The following is a 20,373-nucleotide window of genomic DNA, read 5'->3' on the forward strand; positions in this document are numbered from 1 at the left end:
ACTGAGGGGCTGTTCTGAAACTCCTCAAATAAGTCATGGGCCTTATGGGAAAACATGTTCATTAGATTATCATTTGGGATGGGAATAATTAGAATTACAATATTGAATTTTTCTTTAGTCCTTTGTTCCTGGGGTGGGGGGAGGAAAGATTGAGAAATGCTCTCCTCCCTTAGGCCTACCACGAAGAATCACTTGGCTTATGTGGGACTCAAAGATGTACCCACCCACGGTTTGCCCACAATATAGGCAAACAACATACCTTCAAATTCCCATTGTTTTTCTAGCAAATGATTAACTGATTGCTTATCCCAACCGATTAGCTCTGACAAGATTTTTGTTAACCATACTTTGGTTGAAATTATGTCCTTATTCTTGTCCTCAATTTTCACCCATCCTTATCCTGAGTTGACATTTAGCCCCCCACCCTTCAGGGTCCCTGCTGCAAGTCAGGATTCTCTGGAAAACCAGAAGCAATTGATATCTATATAAGTGTGTATTATTCAACATGAAGATTGACTCTTGGGGGCTAGAAAGCTCTATGGTCTTCAGAATGACTCAGAAAGCTTGAAGAACCCATGGGAATAAATGGTTGAGTTCCTGAGAACCAGGAGAGCTAATGATGCAATTGTAGCCCTGAGGTCAGCTGACTTGAAATCCAGGAACAAATTTTGAGTCTGGAAGCAAGGATGTAGCTGATACCCCAGTTTGAAGGCCATGAAACAGAAGAATTCGCTCAGTTAGGAACTAGTGAGTCATATAGGTCATTCAAATCTTTAACTGATATGGTGGACAAGACTCACCCACATTAGGGAAGACAATTGGCTTCATTCAGTATCATTAAAAATCTGAATCTTGGGCCCAGCATAGTAGTCTAGTGGCTAAAGTTCTAGCTTTGCCTGCTCCAGGATTCCATATAGGTACCAGTTTGTGTCCTAGCAGCCCCACATGCCATCCGGCTCCCTGCTTATGGTCTGAGAAGGCAATTTAGGATGACCCAAAGCCTTGGGATCCTGTACCAGCATGGGAGACCTGGAATAGGATCCAGGTTCCTGGCTTCAGATTGGTTCAGCTCCGCCATTGTGGCTACTTGGGGAGTAAATTAGTGGATGGAAAATCTTCCTCTCTGTTGCTCCTCCTCTCTGTATATCTGACTTTTCAATTAAAAAATAAACAAATCTTTAAAATAAATAAATAAATAAGATTAATCTCATACTAAGCATCCTCACATAAACACCAACTTATCTGAACATCCTGTGGCCCAGTCATTTTGATAAATGACAAATGACTGCGGCCCTGTCATTTTGATAAACATTATTTATCACAGGTCCCTTTCTGAAGAAAGCATTCTCTGACCTGTTATCCAGGTACACTACTTCTTTCTTCCCAGTTCTCTGTCCCCCAATCCATGTTTACTCCTATATTTGAAAGAAAAACCAAAACTTTTACCTAATCCGTGAGAGTTTAATTTCTCTTGTGTTTAGATTGCCATCCTTATTGCAGTAATTCCTCTCCCTCCACTGCAGCTGTCTCTTCTCCCTTCCTACTGTATAATAATGTATGGAATAAAATATCCCTTTCCTAAGTCTGGTTTTGTTTTTAATTTCACAGAAACAAACTCAGCATCCAATACTAAGAGACCAGTTGAATACTATGACATATCTAAATGATACAGATATTTTCAAAAAGAATGTGCTATACTCAATGATGAGGAAAGAAATCTGAAATAACATTGAGTTACAAAGGAAGACTTGGCATCAGCATTGTGGCATGGTGGATTAAGCCACTACCTGAGATGACAGCACTCTACATTGGAATACCAGTTTCTAGTCCCAGTTACTTCACGTCTATGTTAGCTCCCTGATGATGTACATGGGGGGTAGTAATGATGGCTGTAGTCCTTGCATTCTCACCACTGATTGTGGCTGACCCAGATGGACTTCCTGGCTTCTGACATCTGCATGTCTCAGCTCAGGACTTTCTAGCCATTTGGAAAGTGACCCAACAAATAAAAGATTAATCTTTTCCTCTCCTTCTTCTTTTCCCTCTCTCTTTGACTTCTTCTCACTCTGCTTCCTGCTGAAATAAATATTTTAAAAGGAAAACTGGATGTGGGTATTTACCTAGAGGTTAAAGTATCAGTTAAGACTTCCATATGACATATTAAAATACTTGCATTCAATTACTTTAGCTGCTGACTTACACAGAAATAGCTTCTGGTAGGCAGTAGTGATGTTTTAGGTAATTGGGTTGATGCTACCCACGTGGGAGACCTGATTTCACTTCCTGCCTTGTATCTAGGACTGTTAGGAGCATCTCAGAAGGGAACCAATACATGAGAGCTCTTTCTCTTTGTCTATTTCTCCTCCCTCCACCCCACCTCTCAAATCATTTTTTTAATTTGCAGGTTAAGAAAACAAAGAATATATAACTACATAATTGTATTATCTCTCTCATATGAAATTAAATGTAAATGTATCATATTTTGGAAGTGTATTCTTTAATATTTCATTATTAGTTATCTCTGGTAGGAAGAAAATCAAGGCAAAGACTTTTATCATTCTACATTGTTTGTATTGTTTGCAACCTTTGTAATAGGAACAAAAAAGCATAGTGCATAAACAACTCCACTATCTCTTATTTCTGTTTTTAAAAGTTCAGTTCTTATCACACAAGCTAGTGCCTGGCAGGGTGGCCTCTTGAGGATTTGTCCTTGATCCCCTTCCAGAAGTTGTACCATCCTGTCTTTTCCTGGAGACAGCTCCAAACAGCAAGCCTCACGTAATTCCTCTGCTTTGCCTCCTAGCAACAGGCACTGAAGCCTGCTTGGGACACTAGGCAAGCTCCCTTTGCCTCTGGTTCTCCCTCTGGGAACCCTTCTTGTGGCCAAGGGAAAGAACAGGATGACTGGTGACATTTCTAGGCTTCGAGCCAGCCTTCCTTTTTCATTTTGCCTAAGGTTTGTTCAGTTTCCCAGATCCTGTGTCCAAAGAGTGGAGAAATTAAATTTTTCCTCCATTTACATAGTCTGAAACTCTCATCTTTTTTTCACCTGAGCATTTACTCCAAAATATATGTGACAACCCCACACTCCCCACTGGGTGACTTCCACAGGGATTTTAAGTCTCATTAAGTTATGGCATCTGGTCTGGAATCTTCCTTGGCTGTATTCCCATGGCAGTCTGAGTGACAGCTTCAGGGAGTTTACTCTGCCATTTTGGCCAGATGCCAACCTGGCAAGTTCCACTACCCATCCTGGAGGTTCTGTAAGCGCCAATGTCCTCCTTCTCCCGGGAATGAGATCATTGATTTGCTACTAAAAGTAGGCACTTTGCTTCTTCAGCCTGTGTGCTGTTGTAGAAGACTAAGAGAAGGGGACACAGTTACTGGTTCTAAAGTACCATCCCACCCTTCCCTGACACCTCAGATGCATGATCCCTCACTGTAGATTCAGGTCTAGATCTTTACTTGTGCTTCTCATTTCCCAAATCTTGATGTCCCTCAGGTGCCAGCACTTGCGCAGCATCACCCTGGGGTGTTTCCTTCTCTTCTTGGATTCTTATAGATTTGCATTCTACTTTTCTATGAAAGATTCTATTTGGGAAATAGAAAAAGCTTTGGTCCCTGGAAAAAGAATCTTGTAATGTCATAGCCATATTCAGTTTCGTCACAAATTTGAGGTACTTCTGATCTTTAGTGAATGGTAGGCAAGGAACCCAAGGTTGTGTTAGGTTATATAAACACCAGAAATCAACCCTTTTGCCTTGATGTGCAATATTTATCTGTAAACTTTCTATAGAAACATGTCTGGTATTACATTGTAAGTAAGTTCTGTATAGCAGTTTCTCCTTTCTCAGTTAAGGTCTCTATCCACTTTCCCCCCATTCATGTATGTATGTATGTATTTTGCTTTAAGGATCTCAAGCACAAAGACCCTTGTCTTTTGAATATTATCTCTGTAATGTTGGGTTTCACTATTAAACCTGACTGAAGAGACACATTGTTGTCTGCTTTCTGTATTCTGTCTGGTAAATGGTTGGTTGTCAGGACAACGGCACAGAAGGTGGAGGGTCATTGATAATCACATGAATTCTTTAAACAAACATGATCAGAGCGAATTCCAGAGAACACTTGAAAGGAGGATTAAAGAAAAGGAAAGGTTTCAGACACATCCTTCCTTTTATGAACCTGGTGCCTCTTTGAAGAATCAGTGACAGTTGGAGTTTCTCATAATTTTACTGAAACACCTGAACAAAGGATAGTGTATGTATCATTCCAGCACATTAAATGTGAGTTGTTGGTCTCCTCTTCTGAATTCCAGCCTTGTGCTCTCAGAAGCATTCCTGCAGCAGAGAGGGCATTCCTGCAGCAACTGAGGTTGCTCAGTTGCAGGCGCAGAAAGGGCATTACAGGATTGAATGAACTCAGATCCCACAGTGGTGTTGGTAGATGCATTTCTTGGTATAAATCAGCACAGAAACTGAGTTTAGAGAGTTGTGGTGACTTTCTAAGTAAAGTATGGGGGAGTGGTTGCATGAACTCAGTGCTCAGTCACCTGGAATCCCTTGGTCTCATTCTTCATCATAGCTCATTGTCTCACTACCAAATGGAGAAGGAGGAGTAAATACTGAAAAAGACAGACTATGTGTAAAGTAAAATAAATTCTTTTCAAAAATATAGCACAAGGTAGTTTTTTTAAGCAAAATAGAAGAAAGCAGAAATGGTATGTAATACAGCATTCATTGAGAATAAGAAATTAGTCCTACCCTGCAGGGTGACTTTATATCTAACATATTTGCACATGAAAGCATGAGATTTGCTTCATTTCTATGAAACTCAAACATCTGGTTGAGAAGTGAAAATTAGGTCAATTACCTGAATCATGTTTGGTCTACATAATCAAAAAGCCCCAGATGTCTTCCAATCACCAGATGTTTGGCATTGTGTGGTTAACACCAGACCCTCTGGCTGCCTTTCTCATAAAAGTTATTGCTTAATATGTGAGAGATTCACCCTCTGTTAGGAGCCTACTGTGATCTATTGAACCTGTAGTGTGCAAACAGTAGCCTGGCTTGGAGACCAACACTGGCCCCTTATGGTGTTCATTGGACAGGGAGTAGGGAGGGGAATGGAATGAGAAAAATGTGATCATCAGAGGAAGAGGACAAGTCCTGAATTATTCTGCAGTCATTTCCTTTTTATATTTTTAGTGATAAGACATGTTGTTAATTGATCATGATTCCAGGGTCTGTCTGAGGAAATCAGTTGGACTAAATTAAAGAAAAAAAAAGGAAGAAAGAAAAAAGAAAAATCTATGTCTTCTTTCTGTTTTTTAAAATGTCATTGTGTGTGGGCCCGGCGGCGTGGCCTAGCGGCTAAAGTCCTTGCCTTGAAAGCCCCGGGATCCCATATGGGCGCCGGTTCTAATCCTGGCGGCTCCACTTCCCATCCAGCTCCCTGCTTGGGGCCTGGGAAAGCAGTCGAGGACGGCCCAAAGCTTTGGGACACTGCACCCGCGTGGGAGACCCGGAAGAGGTTCCAGGTTCCCGGCATCGGATTGGCGCAGCACCGGCCCATTGCGGCTCACTTGGGGAGTGAAACATCGGATGGAAGATCTTCCTCTCTGTCTCTCCTCCTCTCTGTATATCTGGCTTTCCAATAACAATAAAAAAAAATACTTGTTTAAAAAAAAATGTCATTGTGTTACTGTACTATGGAAAAAAAAACTAAAAATCACCGCTTCATACCTTGCAATATTTTTATAATGACAGCTAAAGTATTTTCATGTTACTTCTCAAACTTGGGTGCAGTGGGAGAACCCTCTGTGGCAGAGCTGTTTGTCTGGCTCTTCAAAGCAGCAGTCATTATAGCAGCCAAGTGTTTTGCTGACAAAATAATAGTTTCTCCTTTTGAAATGAGCATTTGGTCCTAAAATACTCCAAAGAGAACACCTTCTGAACTTTTGTTTTTTTAAAGATTTTATTATTATTGGAAAGCCGGATATACAGAGAGGAGGAGAGACAGAGAGGAAGATCTTCCATCCGATGTTTCACTCCCCAAGTGAGCCGCAATGGGCCGGTGCTGCGCCAATCCGATGCCGGGAACCAGGAACCTCCTCTGGGTCTCCTACGCGGGTGCAGTGTCCCAATGCATTGGGCCGTCCTCTCCTGCTTTCCCAGGCCACAAGCAGGGAGCTGGATGGGAAGTGGAGCGCTGGGATTAGAACCGGCGCCCATATGGGATCCCGGGGCATTCAAGGCGAGGACTTTTAGCCACTAGGCCACGCCGCTGGGCCCAAGCTTCTGAACTTTTAAAACATTTCACTCAGAAGAATAGCCATAGAGACATGGCTACAGGGAGCCACTTTTTCTGCTACAAAAATGAATTTCATTGCTGTGAATATTTTAATAGATTTCACAGTTCCTGCAGTTTGCTCTCATGACCCGAAAAGCATATGTCTCCACATTGAGTGTAACTTCAAGCTTTAGAAACTCAGACCCAATGAATTGGGTAGCACCTAAGTGCAAGGCAATGTCCAGTATACCAGGAACAGGGAATCACAACTGATCATCTGCCTTGTGGTACACAATATATTAGCATGCTTTATTTGTTTTCTTATACTTGATTGTCATAAGCACTGTGGGAGAAAATAGCATGATTTTAGCCTGTTTACAGGTGATGAAATGATGAAGGGAAATTAAAAATCTTTTAGCTGAGGTCACAAGTCCTGGTATTCATAAAGCCACATCCTCCCTGCATAACCTCACTTGTCCACCCATATTCTGCACTGCTGTCTGCTAAACCTCCTACATGTGTATCATCTATGAAGAGAACTCTGCCCTCAAGGTAGTTATAGTTTAAATTGGGGAACATAGCACCAGTGTGAAAAAATCTGTGGAAAAGAATGATGTAATTTTCAAATCCATACAGTGGAATTGTAGAGGAGAAAGTGATTAATTTTGATCTACCCAGGGAAGGCTTTTTGGAGGTGGCCTCAGGCTATGTGAGAACAAAATAGGGCATGGGCAATTATCTAGAGAATTAGGTCACTGTGGGTGCCAAAGTGGATGATATCAAGCTATAAAGACTGCACTTTATGTTCTGAATAGTTCAGAGTCGGCCACCCACACCTCTGGAGTCTGTTAGGAGTTTTGCCAACTCTCTTATTTTCCATGTGACTTACAGCCCTAGCTCACATGAGCTTCTTGTTTCAGTTGGGGGATGACAGAGTGGCACTGCCTCAGCAAGGAGCCTTGAAGAAAAGAAGGAAGCCAGCTTCAGTAAGGAGTCCCAGGTCCAATGTAGGCCCTACTTCCATAGCTAATTGACCCCAGGGAAACTACTTCTCTCTGGAAATTTTCTCTGCAAAACATATATACTACCATTGATTGTCTCCAGGAGCCATTAAACATCCAGTCAGATGAGCACTGGGCCTGGTAGTTTAGATGCTACTTGGAACACCAGCATTCCGTCCTTGAGTACCTGGGTTTGTGGGCTGGCTCTACTCCCAATCTGATTGTCCTGCTAATGCACACACTTAGAAGCAGCAGATGATAGTTGAAATAGCTGGATCTCTGCTACCCATGTGGGACAGCCAGAGTTCCAGACTCCTGGTTCCAGCCTGGCTCAGCTCAAGCAATTCAGGCTTTGGGGAAGTGAACCAAAGGATGAGTGCTTTCCTCTCTTTTCTCTCTGTTAGTCTCCCTCTCTCTCTCTCTCTCTCTCTCTCTCTCGTGCGCGTGCGCACACGCACGTACTCTCTTGTTCTCTCTCACTTTGCCTTTCAAATACGTTTTAAAGATCAAGAAGATAAATACTGTAAAAATATTCATTGTCTCTGATTCTAGGACAGACAAGAAATGAATGAGAGGAGAGGAAGAATCCAGGAGACAGGGTTTATTTGAATTTTGTAACTGATGGTTTTGTTCTCAGACATGGCATATGAAGAAAGCTTCCTTGAAAAAAAGCTGGCTTCCTTTTCTATCCACATCCATACCTACCTTTGTGATCTCCATGGTATACAAAGGATAGACTTTGCAGTCAGAGATCTTACTCAGGGCCTCATTATCTAGGTACCTTCAGTAAATCATGTAACTTTTCTCTACTGCTGCTTTTACAGTATAAAATAATGGGCATGAAGACCACCAAATCCAATTTGTGGAGTCTAAAACTGTTATCAAAGAATCTTAGCCTAATACTTCAGTTTCGTTACAACTCTTGAAAGTGCTGACAACTAAAATGTGCCAATAATAATGCCAGAAGGTCCATATATTTCAATAAATGGACTGTTACTAGTATGATTTTTACCTTACTGAAATAAGAGCTGTACTCATATATATTCTTCTTGTTGACCTACAGTAGTTAGTCACTAGTTGATTGTTGTATTAGTACTTGATCAAGACTTATGGAGAAAATGCAAATTGGAGAACTACATTCTACCCGAAGCTGATAGCCACAACATCCTGCCCCCATAGCCTCTACTGTGTCTTGTTCGGGGCTTGGCCTCCAGGAAAATATTTTCCAGACTTATGTATTGGCTTTGATACATACCTTTGTCTTTAATCCAGACAGATGTGAGTATGTTACTGGTTGATTATAATAGAAAATAAATGTTCCTTGTCTCAGTGAAGAATTAAACAAATTTAGTTCTTCATTCTCCCAACTGAGAGTCAGCATCCTGTGTGTTTGTATGTGTATATTCACACATGCATGCATGTGTGTTTAATCTTTCCAAGTCAGTTCATCTGGCTCCTATGGTCTCTTTTGTCCTTAAAAATTTAAGTACAGTTCAGTGAAAATTACTGAGAACTTCCCACAGGGTGGGAAACATTCGGCTCACAGGCTGTGTAAAGCATACAAAATCATTTGGTTTGGCCCTTGCCAAGGAACTACAAGCTGAACTTGAAAATAAAAAAATCTGTAATGGCTGATTTTTAAGCTGATAATGTTGCATGGTCTGAAAGTGATGTTATAAATATCCAAGTGGCCGTTGGCCTAAAATTACTCCCCACTACCTATTCTAGACACAGCTGCATGTAGATGAGGAAAAATGAGTGCAGAAAGAAATAAAATAGTCTTTGAACTATTTTCATTCTAGTTAGAGATGAAAAACATAATGGGAAAATTATAATGTAAGGATCAATCAAATTTGGATCAAAGTATATGCTGTTTCTTTATTAAATACCTATTGTATGTTAGAATATAAGATTAGGGTTATAAAATATGTTATACATAACCCTAACCCCAATGGAACTTACAAAATAGAATATCTATAAGATGTAACTCAGAGGAAGCTTTGCATGGGAGTCATGTCTTCTAAAAAGTTAGTCTCACATGGACATGAATCTTATCTTTCATGTTCTGTAATACCTTTGTAGCATTGGGGCACTGCCTGGAGTATAATAAATACCCAGTCAGCATTTCTTTAAAGGTTAATGAGTAGTGATTGTATCATAAAGTTTCATGTTCAATCAACAATTTAATACAGATTTCAATTTTAAGTGTAAATGGGATGGGAGAAAAATGAGAAGGACAGACCAAGAAGATGCCTTTCATCAGATGGCAGAACATATCAGGCTTGAAATTCTAACTAATTTCTGCAAGAGCATCGTTCTTGATGAGTATGACTTCAACTCAGGGGCTGGAACTACTACAAGTTTTTATTCTTATCAGTTGTGGTTCCAGAACTGAAGAAATCCCTGGACCGCCCAACCCCAAACTTGGATCTATAGCCACACAGTGTTCTCTGTTTCCCTCTAGGAGATTTCTGGAAGCATATGTATTTACATTGTCTTTCTTTTAACAAAATAAAAGTGGGGCACAGGGTAACCTAGTGGCAAGAGTCCTTGCCTTGCATGCACTAGGATACCAGATGGGCGCTGGTTTGTGTCCTGGCTGCTCCACTTCCCACCCAACTCTCTGCTTGTGGTCTGGGAAGGAAGTAGAGGATGGCCAAAGCCTTGTGACCCTGCATCTGAGTGGGAGATCCGGAAATAGCTCCTGCCTATTGGCTTCAGAATGACTCAGCACTGGTCATTGCGGCCACTTGGGGAGTGAACCACTGGGTAGAAGGTCTTTCTCTCTGTGTCTCTTCTCTGTATATCTAGCTTTCCAATAAAAATAAACAGATGGTTAAAAACAAACGAAAATAAAATTGTGATTACGTTCTCCATATTACTCAGGTAAAAGGACCACAAACCTAGTGCTTGTGCAACTTGCTTTGATTTCCTAAACAAGAAGTAGGGAATCTAGTTTGAATGTAGATTCCATCTGAAAGAACTGCAGGATCCCCTTGTTGTCAGGGCTGGACATCACTCACCCTGTCCCAGTCCATCTTGTCAGCCTGTTGACCTGGGTTAAACTGAGCTGAGACTGATGCCCCAGTGTCACTCCCGCACAAAACTCTCCCTAATATTTCCATAAACCTGGAGGCAACCCTCCCCCTTGGTTTCATCACACATTTTTATAGAAACACGAGGAGCACTGCACTTCCAGTTAATTTGACTCTACCCCTCCCCTTCTTCCTAGAGAGGATAACAGTTCTGTTGACTATTATAATGCATTTTATGTCTACCAACAATCCACATAGTCATTAATTTCTGCTGCTGACATCAGGAAAGAGGATTATGTGTATGTCTGAAACTGTTCCCAAAGTGCTCATTAGTCATAGATAATTGAAAAACTGGTAGGGGAAGATTTGGTGTAATAGGAGCTCCTGCCTACAAAGAAGGAATGAAACCATCAGAAAATGGTGCATTTGGACCAGCTTTGGACCACTCAGACTAAATCTGCCCTTTAAATGGGAATTCAAAGAACTTGGAACCAGGAGCCCTCAGGGTAATTTTTGTTTTACCTCATGAGGTGAGGGTGTGAGAGACAGAACCCAGCCAGATGGGGAACGAAGGTGTAATGCCACTGGGCCTCCTTGCTGCAGACTGGTCAGAGTTTGGTAAAGGTCTACAGAATTCTCTTTAACTTGGTACTCTTAATTATCTTGAGCTACGTTTTATAGCACAAAAGGAATAATGAGGTCCTAATACAGATGCAGCACAGATAATAGAGCAGAATGCACTCCAGTGCATCCTCAACACTTTTATAAGAAGATCTTGTGTGTGTCTATAGCATATTTTTCTTTTCTTAAGAAAGGAAGATTGAAAAGCAGAATTACAAATAGGGATGGGTGGGAGGGAGGGAGGGAGAGAGAGGGAGAGAGAGAGAGTGAGAGAGAGAGAGAAAGAGAAAGCTTCCATGTATTGGTTCACCCCGTATATAGCTTCCAGGAGCCTGGAACTCCATTTGGGTCTCCCATCTGGGTGGCAAGGGCCCAACCCCTTGAACAATGTTTTACTTCTTTCCCAGATACATGAGCAGAGAGCTGGATCAGGAATAGAAAAATGAGGAGTGTAATCAGTACCCATATTAGATATCAGGTTTTTAGGTGGCACCTTATCTGGTTATACAACAGCACTGGCTCTCTCTAAAATTTTTCTAGAACTATATATATGCTTACTTTTTAAAATGATTATTTAATTTCATTTGAAAGGCAGATTTACAGTGAGAACAAGAGACAGAAAAGTCTTCCGTCTGCTTGTTTACCACCCAAGTAGCCACAGTGGCAGAGTTGAGCCAGACTGAATCCAGTAGCCAGGAGCTTCCTCCTGGCCTCTCACATGGGTGCAGTGGTTTAAGGACTTGGGCTGTTTCCTCTGCTGCCTTCCCAGACCATAATCAGATCTGGAAGGGAAGTGGAGCAGTTGGGACACAAACTGGCCCTCTATGTGATACTGGAACTTGAAGATGGAGGATTAGTTTGTTGAGCCATGGTGCAGGACACATGCTTACATTTTTGTATCTTTTTTTCTTATTCATAAGTGTGATCATATTCTGAATAGTATTTTGAATCTTGCCTTCTTATTAACTTTTTAGCTTACTTCCATATCTTTGCCCTAATTCATTCTAATTCATTTTAATGACTGTGTGGAATTATTCTAAATAAATGTGCCCTAAATATTGACTCTGACTGGGTTTAAGGGATAAAACACCTTATGGAATGTTGTACCGGAATTGTGTGTTCAAAGAACAAGAAAATAATTAGATTGGGGGAAACTCGTTCACCAGTTTTTCACTCAGAGAAAACCTGTTTTTACTATTCCGGCAGGAGCATGTTTTTCTTTGTTTTTCAGTAGCTCATCTACCTTCTTTTTTGTTGTATGCAAATAAAGTTATATTCTACATGAGAGTTTGCAACCTACTCAAGTTGGCTTGATTATTTAAAGGCAAAAACTGTAATATCATCCTATCCTTACTTTATATGCAGGTTTAGCTTAAGAGTGAAATCTGAAGGATGGCTTTTTGGCATAGTGGATGAAGCTGCTGCCTATAAGCTCATTCTGACACTGGCTCATGTCCTAGCTGCTCCACTTCTAACCCAGCTCTCAGCTGATGCACCTCACTAAACAGCAGGAAATGGCTCCAGTGCTTGAGCTCCTACTGTCCACATGAGATATCTGTATGAAGCTCTTAGTCTCTGTCTAGCCTAGCCCTGGCTGTTGCAGCATTTGGGGAATAAAATGGCAGAAAAAATATTGATCTCTCTTACTCTATCTCTAATCTCCCTTTCAAATAAATAAATTTTAAAATATAAATAAACATAAGGGGCACAAATTTGGCATAGAAGTTTTGGGATACCTGGGAAGTAAAATGGCACATTTTTAATACTTTGCTCTCTCTCTAACTCTTTCTTTCAAATAAATAAATGTTAAAAATTAAATAAACCTAAGAAGTAGAAATTTGGCATAGAAGTTAAGATGCCTTTTGGAAAACTTGTTTTCTATGGCTGAACACCTTGGAGTCCTGGCTGCTTTTGCTCTGACAGGGGACCTGCATCTTAATATAATGAAATCATTTCCTCCAGAACCTTCCAGCACTAAAACCAAAAGTCTGAGCAGTATTTCATGGAGTAGATGCTCCATGAAAGCATCTGGGTTATTTCCATTGCCTTTGCTATTGTGGATTGTGCTGCTGTGAATATAGGACTACATATTCCTTTCTCATATGCAGACTTCATTTCCTTTGGATATGTTCCCAGGAGTGGGATAGCTGGGTCTTACTGCAGAACAATTTTCAGTTCTCTTAGCACTCTCCGTTACTGACTTCCATAGTAGTTGTACTATCCTGCACTCCCACCAACAGTGAAGGATGGTACCTTTCTCCCTACGTCCACGCCAACAAGAGTTGTTAGTAGAATTCTGAATGTAGGCCAGTCTCCCTGCAGTGAGTGAAACCTTAGTGTGGTTTTCATTTGTATTTCCCTGACAGCTATGGAGCATGTGCATTTTTTCACAGGTCTGTTAGCCATTTGAATTTGCTCTTTTGAAATGTTCGTTCATTTTTCTCTCCAATTTTTTCACAAGGTTGCTTGTTTTGCTGCTGTTGAGTTTCTGAAGCTCTTTGTAAATCCTAGATGCTAGTCCCATATTGGTTGTGTAGTGTGCAAAGATTTTCTTCCATTCCTTTGGTTGCTTCTTCACTTTGTTGATTGTTTCCTTTGCTGTACAGAAGCTTCTCAGCTTGTTGTAGTCCTATTTCCCCCCTTGTCATTGACTGTGCTTTTGGTGACCTTTCTACGAGTCTTTCTCTAATTCCTGTATCTTGGAGAATGTTTACTATGTTTTCTTTTAATAGTTTCGTGGTTGAAATAAGTCAATCCCAAAAGAACAAATATCATATGCTCTCTGATATAAGGCGATCGTCATGCGAAATATATCAGTAGCCCTTTCAATACTGTTTTTGCTACATCTCAGAGTTGATATTTCTTATTTTCATTCATTCAAAACCTTTTTTAAAAATTTTCATTAACTTCCTCACTGACTCATAGTCACACAGTAGCAATGTATACTTCAAGAAGGTTTTTGTTTTGTTTTGTTTTGTTTTGTTTTCATTTCTTCAGCAATACACTGGTCATTCAATAGCATGTTACTTAACTTCATATTGTTGTAAATTTTCAATTTTTTGTTTTTGTTGATGATTTTGATTTTTGGATTTTCATTTAAGGGGATGTTGAGTAACTGTGTAATAGAGTCTATCACATCTAAAAGTGAAGATACAAAGTAGTTTGCAACCGCCCCCCCGCCCATTGAAACTGTTGAATATGTCTTGCCAACAGGGTGCTGGACAATGTAGTTCTAGAAGTTACCAAGACAATTTCAAGCTCTCCATAGTGCAACTCTATTCCAACTTTAATTACAGATAGAAATTCATGTCTTAAATTATGTTATGGAGATGCTTTGTTTCCATGCGTTAAGCCCTTTTGTCCTTTGTTGTGTTCTTAGCCTCTAACTGCACCTCCACTGAAGAAGTCCTGGACACCTCTGCTCAGGCTGCAGCCACACTACCATTTTCAGATGGTGTCTCAACACAAGAAAGAGGATGATAAGAAACATTCCAATTCCTAGAATCTTACCATGAGTCCAGCCCTGTCTTTCTATCTCTTCCCTGCAGTACAGAAATATGTAATGGTAGAACTCTTTTGCAAGTGGGAGAGGGCTCAGTCTGTGTTAAACAACTTGGAACAGATGGATCATTTCATTCTGTTCTGACATAGCTTGTTTCTGTACCCTTCTCTGTTCCTAATTAGACTGGGGGCAAAAACTGCATTTTCAGCCACACAGTACCACACAAAGCACCGCAATCAGCAAATTCTTAACCGTAGACCTGGCTGACTGTAAGAATTCAAGGTCACTTGGATTACCAGGGTCACTGCATTTCATAACTCTGAAGAACATCGTTCAGATTGTATCCTACAGTTATGCAAGGATGAGCTTTGTTATGTTTGCAAGCTTTAGACTTATCTTTCTTTTCGTGAGAAAAGAGCTGAGAAAATTTTGGAGAATCTCTTTGTTTTGGGGCATGATTTCTTCCATCCCTTATTCTCTCATAGAAAGCAAATATATGAGCATAAGCTTTCTCAGCATACTTTGGTGTATATGTACCTCAGGGATTATAAATGGATATATGAGTACGTGTGTGTGTGTGCGCACGCATGCACGTGCACACACAGTATGCTGATGGAGCTGCTATGTTGAGCAGCCTTTATGGAACTGTTTAAATATTTTAGTGTTCCCTCAAGAGAGATCACAGTATTTATATTCTTTCTAGAATTTTCTGTTAATGAAATCTTTTTTGGATTCAAGTGATGCCTTTGAGCTGGGTGCTTTACAAAGCACCTCAGAGTATGAACCATTGGTACTAAGCACATTGGTACTAAGCACTGTGTCACCAAGTGAGCACAGAGATTGGCTTGCTTCTGTCTTTGTGATGTTGAGTAAATTCATGGGAGATAGAAACGACTCAAGAGGTTCTCACAAAATCAACAACCAAATTCTGTTTTGCTGTTGTTTTTAAAGTAAAATCCTTATTTTGAAGGAGCTACAGAGAGAGAGAGGGAGAGATGGAGAAATCTTCCATCTATTGGTTCACTTCTCACATGGTCATGTTTGGGGCTGAGCCATGACAAAGTCAGGAGCCAGGAGCTTCATCCAACTCTGGCATATGTGTCAGGGTCCACGACACTTGGGCTGTGTTCTGCTGCTTTTTCCTGGCTCTCACAGCATAGAGCTGGACTGGAAGAGGAGTGGCCAGGACATGAATCAGCTTCCGAATGGAATGCCAGTATTGGACACAGCAGCTTTATGCACCATGCCATAGTTACGGTCCCTCTCTGCATACTTATGTGTGTTTTTCAAATGGGTGATTACTTGTTTTTTTCTCATATATGTCCAGGAAACCAAGTGCTACCACCTGGAACTCCTCTTGGAAATGGGCTCACACCAGAGGCAGCAAAAGACCTTGGCCTTCCCTCTGGGATTGCGGTGGCAACCTCACTCATTGACGCGCACGCAGGAGGACTAGGTAATCTCCTGTCCCACTTAAAGCCAGCATGAGTGCAAACAGAAAATTCCCAGATCTTTCTTTTCTGTTTTTGAAGGGAAAGTCAAGGACTGCTGGTCCAAGATGCAATAATGAGAAGTTTTTGACGGTTAGGCTTTAATGTAATAATAGAACATTTCATCACATAAAATATGTGTTTATCACCTGATTATCTTGTGCATGTATAATAAGAGAAAATTGATTCGAATAGATTTCTAGATGTTGCCTTGACTTACTGAAAATTCAAAAAAAAAAAACACACACACATTAACTTCCAATTAAGACAATTAAGATATATTATGGTGGTGTACTTACCTGAACTGTGTTTTTGTGTCTGGGTCTGAAACTATGAAAGTATAATAGATTTTTTTCCCTAGTATTTTTGGCTTTTGTCCTATACCCTGTCACCTGGTATAGTAATGACAAAACTATAGTAAAGTGTAATAACACTTCCCTTTGGTTCATCTATGTTAGTTTCATTTATTTGTTTATTTGTGGTTGTTTTCATTTTCAGAATCTGTCATTTCAGCTATCACCACATTTTCTATTCTTTGTAACAAAGCTTTGTTTTAAACCATGATTCATAATTCATGATATAATTCATTGAATTTTCAGAGCAGAATACAATGGGATACAAAATATCAGGATATGGCACCCATTGTAAGGGCAAGTACTGTTTTGTGGAATTCTTTCTTTTTTATGTATATGTGTGTGTCCACATAGACTAAGATGAAAATCTATTTCTTTTCATGTATGATGCCCAACAAACTTTGAAAGACATTCTGGTTCATAACTCATTTTATAACCAAGAGTTAAAAATACTTTGCTGATATTTTATTTAAAGATAGATAAAGGGGCATCTTCTGTCCATTGGCTCACTTTCCAGACTGAGAAAACCGGTCAAGGCCAGAAGCCTAGAATTCAGTCTACTTCTCTACATTAGTAGAAGCCATAGTCTGCTGTCTTTTAGGGTGTTAAGCGGGAAGTGCTTAAGTGCTTAAGCAAGAAGTGTGCCTAAGTTCAGAAGTGGAGGCAGGACTTTGGCAGAGAGCAGTTTGATGATTGGAATTACATATATAGGTTCTCCACTCTGTTGCATGATTCTGTGGATCTGTTTTTGTGCCAATATCAACCTGTTGTAATTATTACAGATTTATATATATTTAAAGTCAAATAGTGTAAAACCTCCTGTTTTTGTCCATTAGCTCAAGATTGTTTTAGCTGTTGGAGTCTTTTATGCCTCCAAACAAATTTAGTGTTTTTTTAATAGGTTTGTAATTACTGTCATTATGGTTTTAATAGGGATTACATTGAATATCTAAATTACTTTGGATAGTATACACATTTAACAAGACTTTACTCATTCTTCCAGTCCATGGATATAAGATGTATTTCCATTTCTTCATTTTTGCTTCAAGTTTTTCATTAATTATACTTTTTATGGAAGAAATCTTTAACCACTTTTTAAAAATGTATTCCCACGTAATTTTTATGTCTATTTGAAATGGAATTTTTTCTTGATTCTAATTTCAGATGATTTATTATTGGTGTACAATAATGCTATTGATTTGTCTACAGTGAATTTCTGTCCTACAACTTTATTTTAGGAATTCTAACAGCTTAGTACTGGAGATTTGTGGTTTTCTCTGTGTAAGATTGCACCATCTGAAAATGGTGACAGTTCTAGTCTCTCTTTTCAAGTTTGAATGTTCTGTTTCTTTCTCTTTTTTTTTTTTTTTTTTTAAAGATTTATTCATTTTATTACAGCCAGATATACACAGAGAAGGAGAGACAGAGAGGAAGATCTTCCGTCCGATGATTCACTCCCCAAGTGAGCCGCAACGGGCCGATGCGCGCCGATCCGATGCTGGGAACCTGGAACCTCTTCCGGGTCTCCCACGCGGGTGCAGTGTCCCAATGCATTGGGCCGTCCTCAACTGCTTTCCCAGGCCACAAGCAGGGAGCTGGATGGGAAGTGGAGCTGCCGGGATCAGAACCGGTGCCCATATGGGATCCCGGGGCTTTCAAGGCGAGGACTTTAGCTGCTAGACCACGCCGCCGGGCCCGTGTTTCTTTCTCTTATCTAGTTGCTATAGCCAGGACCTCCAGTACTGCATTGAATAAAACTGGTGAGGTTGGCAGTGCTGTCTTGTTCCAGATTTTACCGAGTTTTCAACTTTTCCCCATTCAATGTGATGCTATCAGATGAATTTTTATAAATGACATTTTTTTTAACTGTAAAGATGTTCCTTCTTACCTTGTTTGGCTAGAACCTTTTATCATGAGCACATTTAGAATGCTGTTATAATGCCTTTGCAGAATATATTGAGATAACCATTCAGCTTTCATTCTGTTGATGTGATTTATCACAATTATTGATATTTAACTATGTTTCATTTCTGGGATTAATCCTATTTGTTTATAGTTAATTATATTTTAGTATGCCTTTCAATTTGATTTGATTTGATTTGTTGGTATTTTGTTGAGGATTTTTATAACTATGTTAATTAAGTATTAATGTGTAGCTATCTTTTTTGGTTGTGTCTTTAGGTATGCTGGTCTCATAAACTGAATTTTAAAGAAACAAGTAAAAAAACAAATACTTTGATGATTTGTGCATTTGTGCCCCCATTGGCACATGTATTATCTTACTAAAATGACTGTCCCTTGCCTTAGTCCATTTTTTATTGGTATAACAGAATACCCAAGACTGACCCATTTATCAAAAATGGAAATTTATTCCTTAAGGTAATAGAGGCAGGCAATTTCTATATTAGGGAACTGCATTATCAGTTCATGACAAAATACAGGATGGAAAGACAGCATAGGAGTGGGAGAGGGGGAAAAGTATGTGTTGCACTCATCCTTTTATTAGAAACCCAGTCTTATGATAAATAACACACTTTCCTGGTCACAACATTAATATTTTATTAGAGCAAACCATTATAACCCAGTCCCCTCTTAACGGCCCCACTTCTCAACACTGTTGCAGAGAGGATTACATTTCTACCACATGGCTTTTAGCAATATATTCAAGTCATAGCAGCCCTCTACTTTCTGTATTCCTATAACAGGAGACACGTATTAGAGGCTTTCTCCCATGCAGAGACTCATAGGGAATGCTCAGGCCTATTTAGAAATCCTCCAACTTGTGTTTCTGTCATCACTTTAATCTATTTCAATAAATGGTAACAATGTATAGTAATTCCTGATGCATCTGCTTATCTTTCCTACCAAATAATAAACCCCTTGAGGCAGGAAAATTATATTGTTTATCCTGTCTCCCCACTGTTGAGCCATGTGTCTGATCTTACAGGTCCTTGACAAGTTAATTAAATTAGAATAAAGTTACACAAAGGCCAGATGATATGCTCCTAACCTATAGAGTTTAGATTTTCCTGATACCTTAGGTAACTGATTATTAAACACTGTCTTGTTCTTCTGCATAGGCCATGGACTTGCAGAAACTTGAAGTGCTCATTGATCTGTGAAGTATTATTCTGATTGTCTCCAAATCTCCATCTCTGATACTTGAGAAATAGCAAGCAACCCATACCACATGTAGATCAGTTGAAAGATATATAGTGTACTTTTCATCACAGACAGAAGTGTTGCTCTCCAAGTACATCACAGGGTGAGTGATGTATGCTTTTGCTTGGAATGTCATGACCAGGGATTTATATACAAGTGTGGAGATAGTTTTAAATTGAGACAGAATACCAAGATTGCGCCTTAAACCTGACATTGTGGAGCATGTGTGAAGTCAGTCAATTTGTCTCCTTTGCTTTTCTTTGTCATCACATGACAAACCTATGGGCAAGGGCATCTCATACTGAAAATAAGGCTGCCCCTTGGCACAAGTACTGTGATTATGAAACAGGAAATATCCACTTATCACTTTGACCAACTTTTTACTTCTTACTCCTCCTCCTCTTCCCTTCATCTATGGGCGGTTCAGCGCTAAGTGTCTACGAAAGAGGGAAGGATTGGAAGGAATTGGTCATGTCATTTCCCATCCTGCCCCTGTCCTGTTCAAATATATAGAGAACAGGTATTTGGATAGATCATCCCCTGGTCCCTCCACCTATTAATTGAAAGTCTTGGGCCTAGCACAATAGCCTGGCGGCTAAAGTCCTTGCCTTGAACTGCCTGGGATCCCATATGGGCGCTGATTCTAATCCCAGCAGTCCTGCTTCCCTTCTAGCTCCCTGCTTGTGGCCTAGGAAAGCAGTCAAGGACGACCCAAAGCCTTGGGATCTTGCACCCATGTGGGAGACCTGGAGGAAGTTCCTGGCTCCTGGCTTCAGATCAGTGCAGCACCAGCCGTTTAGGGAGTGAATCATTGATGGAAGATCTTTTGTTTCTCTTGTCCTCTCTGTATATATGTCTTTCCAATAAAAATAAATAAATCTTTAAAAAAAAGAAAGTCCATAGTAAGTTCATATCAAC

General features: G+C 40.0%; 1 protein-coding gene across 6 annotated transcripts in view; it reads left to right on the forward strand.

Moving 5' to 3' along the window:
• FGGY (FGGY carbohydrate kinase domain containing) overlaps positions 1-20,373 on the forward strand; it is a 447,653-nt gene that overhangs the window by 217,176 nt on the left and 210,104 nt on the right. For all 6 annotated transcript variants that reach the window (XR_009244423.1, XM_058657176.1, XM_058657171.1 and 3 more), the window contains one exon: positions 15,778-15,906. Coding sequence is in view for 5 of the 6 variants with exons in the window: in XM_058657176.1 (XP_058513159.1) it covers positions 15,778-15,906 (129 nt within the window). In the remaining variant the exon portion in view is untranslated. The remainder of the gene's footprint in view (positions 1-15,777; positions 15,907-20,373) is intronic.

The sequence above is a fragment of the Ochotona princeps genome, chromosome 2 (genome assembly GCF_030435755.1).
Source record: "Ochotona princeps isolate mOchPri1 chromosome 2, mOchPri1.hap1, whole genome shotgun sequence".
Taxonomy (NCBI): domain Eukaryota; kingdom Metazoa; phylum Chordata; class Mammalia; order Lagomorpha; family Ochotonidae; genus Ochotona; species Ochotona princeps.